The sequence below is a fragment of the Notothenia coriiceps genome, unplaced genomic scaffold, assembly GCF_000735185.1.
Source record: "Notothenia coriiceps isolate Sejong01 unplaced genomic scaffold, NC01 NC01_scaffold00004999, whole genome shotgun sequence".
NCBI lineage: Eukaryota > Metazoa > Chordata > Actinopteri > Perciformes > Nototheniidae > Notothenia > Notothenia coriiceps.
Genome location: NW_011337700.1, coordinates 1 through 1,817, shown reverse-complemented (window position 1 = coordinate 1,817; position 1,817 = coordinate 1). Strand labels below are relative to the sequence as shown.

Genomic DNA, 1,817 nt, shown 5'->3' with positions numbered 1-1,817 from the left:
TTCTGTACTTTGTCTTTTTTTGCATTTAAGAATAGTATAAGTTAGCTATGATAGATAACGTTAAGCGACAGCTGTGGAATAACAAATCCAATTGTGAAAATATCTGTTAACAGAATTGGCCCTGAGATATTGGTAATTACTGCTTTTTGTTATTGGTTGAAAAAATTATGTTGAATCCCTTGTTTTAATCCTCTCCACTTCCCTCTGTAGCGAGCCGTTCCAGGTCCAGATGTCTGAAGGAGGAGTCGGTTCTGTGTCCAGGTTCGACCGGCTGCGGGACATCCCACACTATGACCAGGTCCCTGTGGGCTCATTATGGCATGACCTGGATCTTCCACCCCCCCCGGAACCCTTGCATGGAACAGTACCAGCAGTGAGCTTAGACCCACTTCCCCCTCCCCCGCTACCTGAACAGCCAGCTGTTGGGCTTGAATCCTTCCCCTCCCCTTACCATGATGAGCCAATGGAGGATGACTGTGATGCCATGGATATGAAGCCGGTTCGCCGCTTCGTTCCTGACTCGGTCAAGAATTTCTTCCGTGGCAACAGCGGGAACGGTGACGGCATGGGTTGGGTCCTACCCCCTCCTTCACAACATCTACCTGCCTCTTATTCCCCTGCCCCCTCTTCTAGTAAGAGCGCCAACTGCCACACCACAGCAGGAGTCCCCTGTTCACCTCCCAACTCCCCCCCTCCATCTCCTTATCTTCAAGGGTCATATCGGGACCCCTACGGCGGCTCTGGGGGAAGCTACACCTCTCAGAAGGAGAGAGACGGGCTGCTGCTTGGTGCTGAAGCTCTTGACTCTGCGTCTGCTGTGCCTACCAATCTTTCGGCTCTGACCTACCTGGAACGGGTGGAGGAGTACCACCAGCGCTACGCCTATATGAAGTCCTGGGCTGGCCTGCTGAGGATCCTGGGCTGTGTGGAGCTGCTGCTGGGAGCTGCTGTGTTTGCCTGCGTCTGTGCTTATGTTCATAAGGACAACGAGTGGTTCAATATGTATGGATACTCCCAGCCACAGATGTTTGGGGGGCTGGGTGGAGGTGCCAGTGCCTATGGACATGGTGATGGTTACTACACAGGCCCCAAAACACCTTTTGTCCTAGTGGTGGCTGGTCTAGCGTGGATAGTGACTGTTATTTTGGTCGTTCTTGGGATGACAATATACTACAGAGCCATACTTCTTGACTCTTCTTGGTGGCCAGTCACAGAGTGTTCCATCAACCTTGTGTTGGGGGTGCTCTACTTAGCAGCAGGGATAGTGTATGTGAGGGACACCACTCGAGGGGGGCTGTGCAACATGCCAGTCTTCAATAATGGAGTTAATGGGGCATTTTGTCGCACTGAAGCCGGCCAAACAGCAGCCATGGTCTTCCTCTTCCTCACCATGGCACTCTACTTCATTGGTGCTGGAGTGTGTCTAAAGCTGTGGAGACATGAGGCAGCCAGGATGAAGAAGGAAGGTCTCGCACATGAGGTCTGACACACACACACACACACACACACACACACACACACACACACACACACACACACACACACACACACACACACACACACACACAAGTACTCTCTTTCTCTCCCACACACACTCCACACACACACACACACACACACACACACACACACACACACACACACACACACAAGTACTGAATCCATCTCAATTGAAAGTGGACCTATCATGCTATATTTGAATAATATAGTGTAGGACCATACCTATATAACGCATATTTCTACTTTTTATTTTTCAAAATACCAAATAGATCATGCATTTTAGCCATTCCTCATTTTGCTCAATTTAACACTGTCTT

General features: G+C 49.9%; 1 protein-coding gene across 1 annotated transcript; it reads left to right on the top strand.

Moving 5' to 3' along the window:
• The first annotated feature begins 214 nt into the window (after window positions 1-214).
• Window positions 215-1,486, top strand: LOC104942740 (MARVEL domain-containing protein 2-like). Its single transcript, XM_010768016.1, has one exon. It carries the CDS (start codon window positions 230-232, stop codon window positions 1,484-1,486), a length of 1,257 nt encoding a protein of 418 aa, XP_010766318.1. The 5' UTR covers window positions 215-229.
• Window positions 1,487-1,817: the final 331 nt, after the last annotated feature.

Excerpts from the sequence above, each read along its gene's own strand:
- LOC104942740 (XM_010768016.1), top strand. The coding sequence starts at position 230 with ATGTCTGAAGGAGGAGTCGGTTCTGTGTCCAGGTTCGACCGGCTGCGG.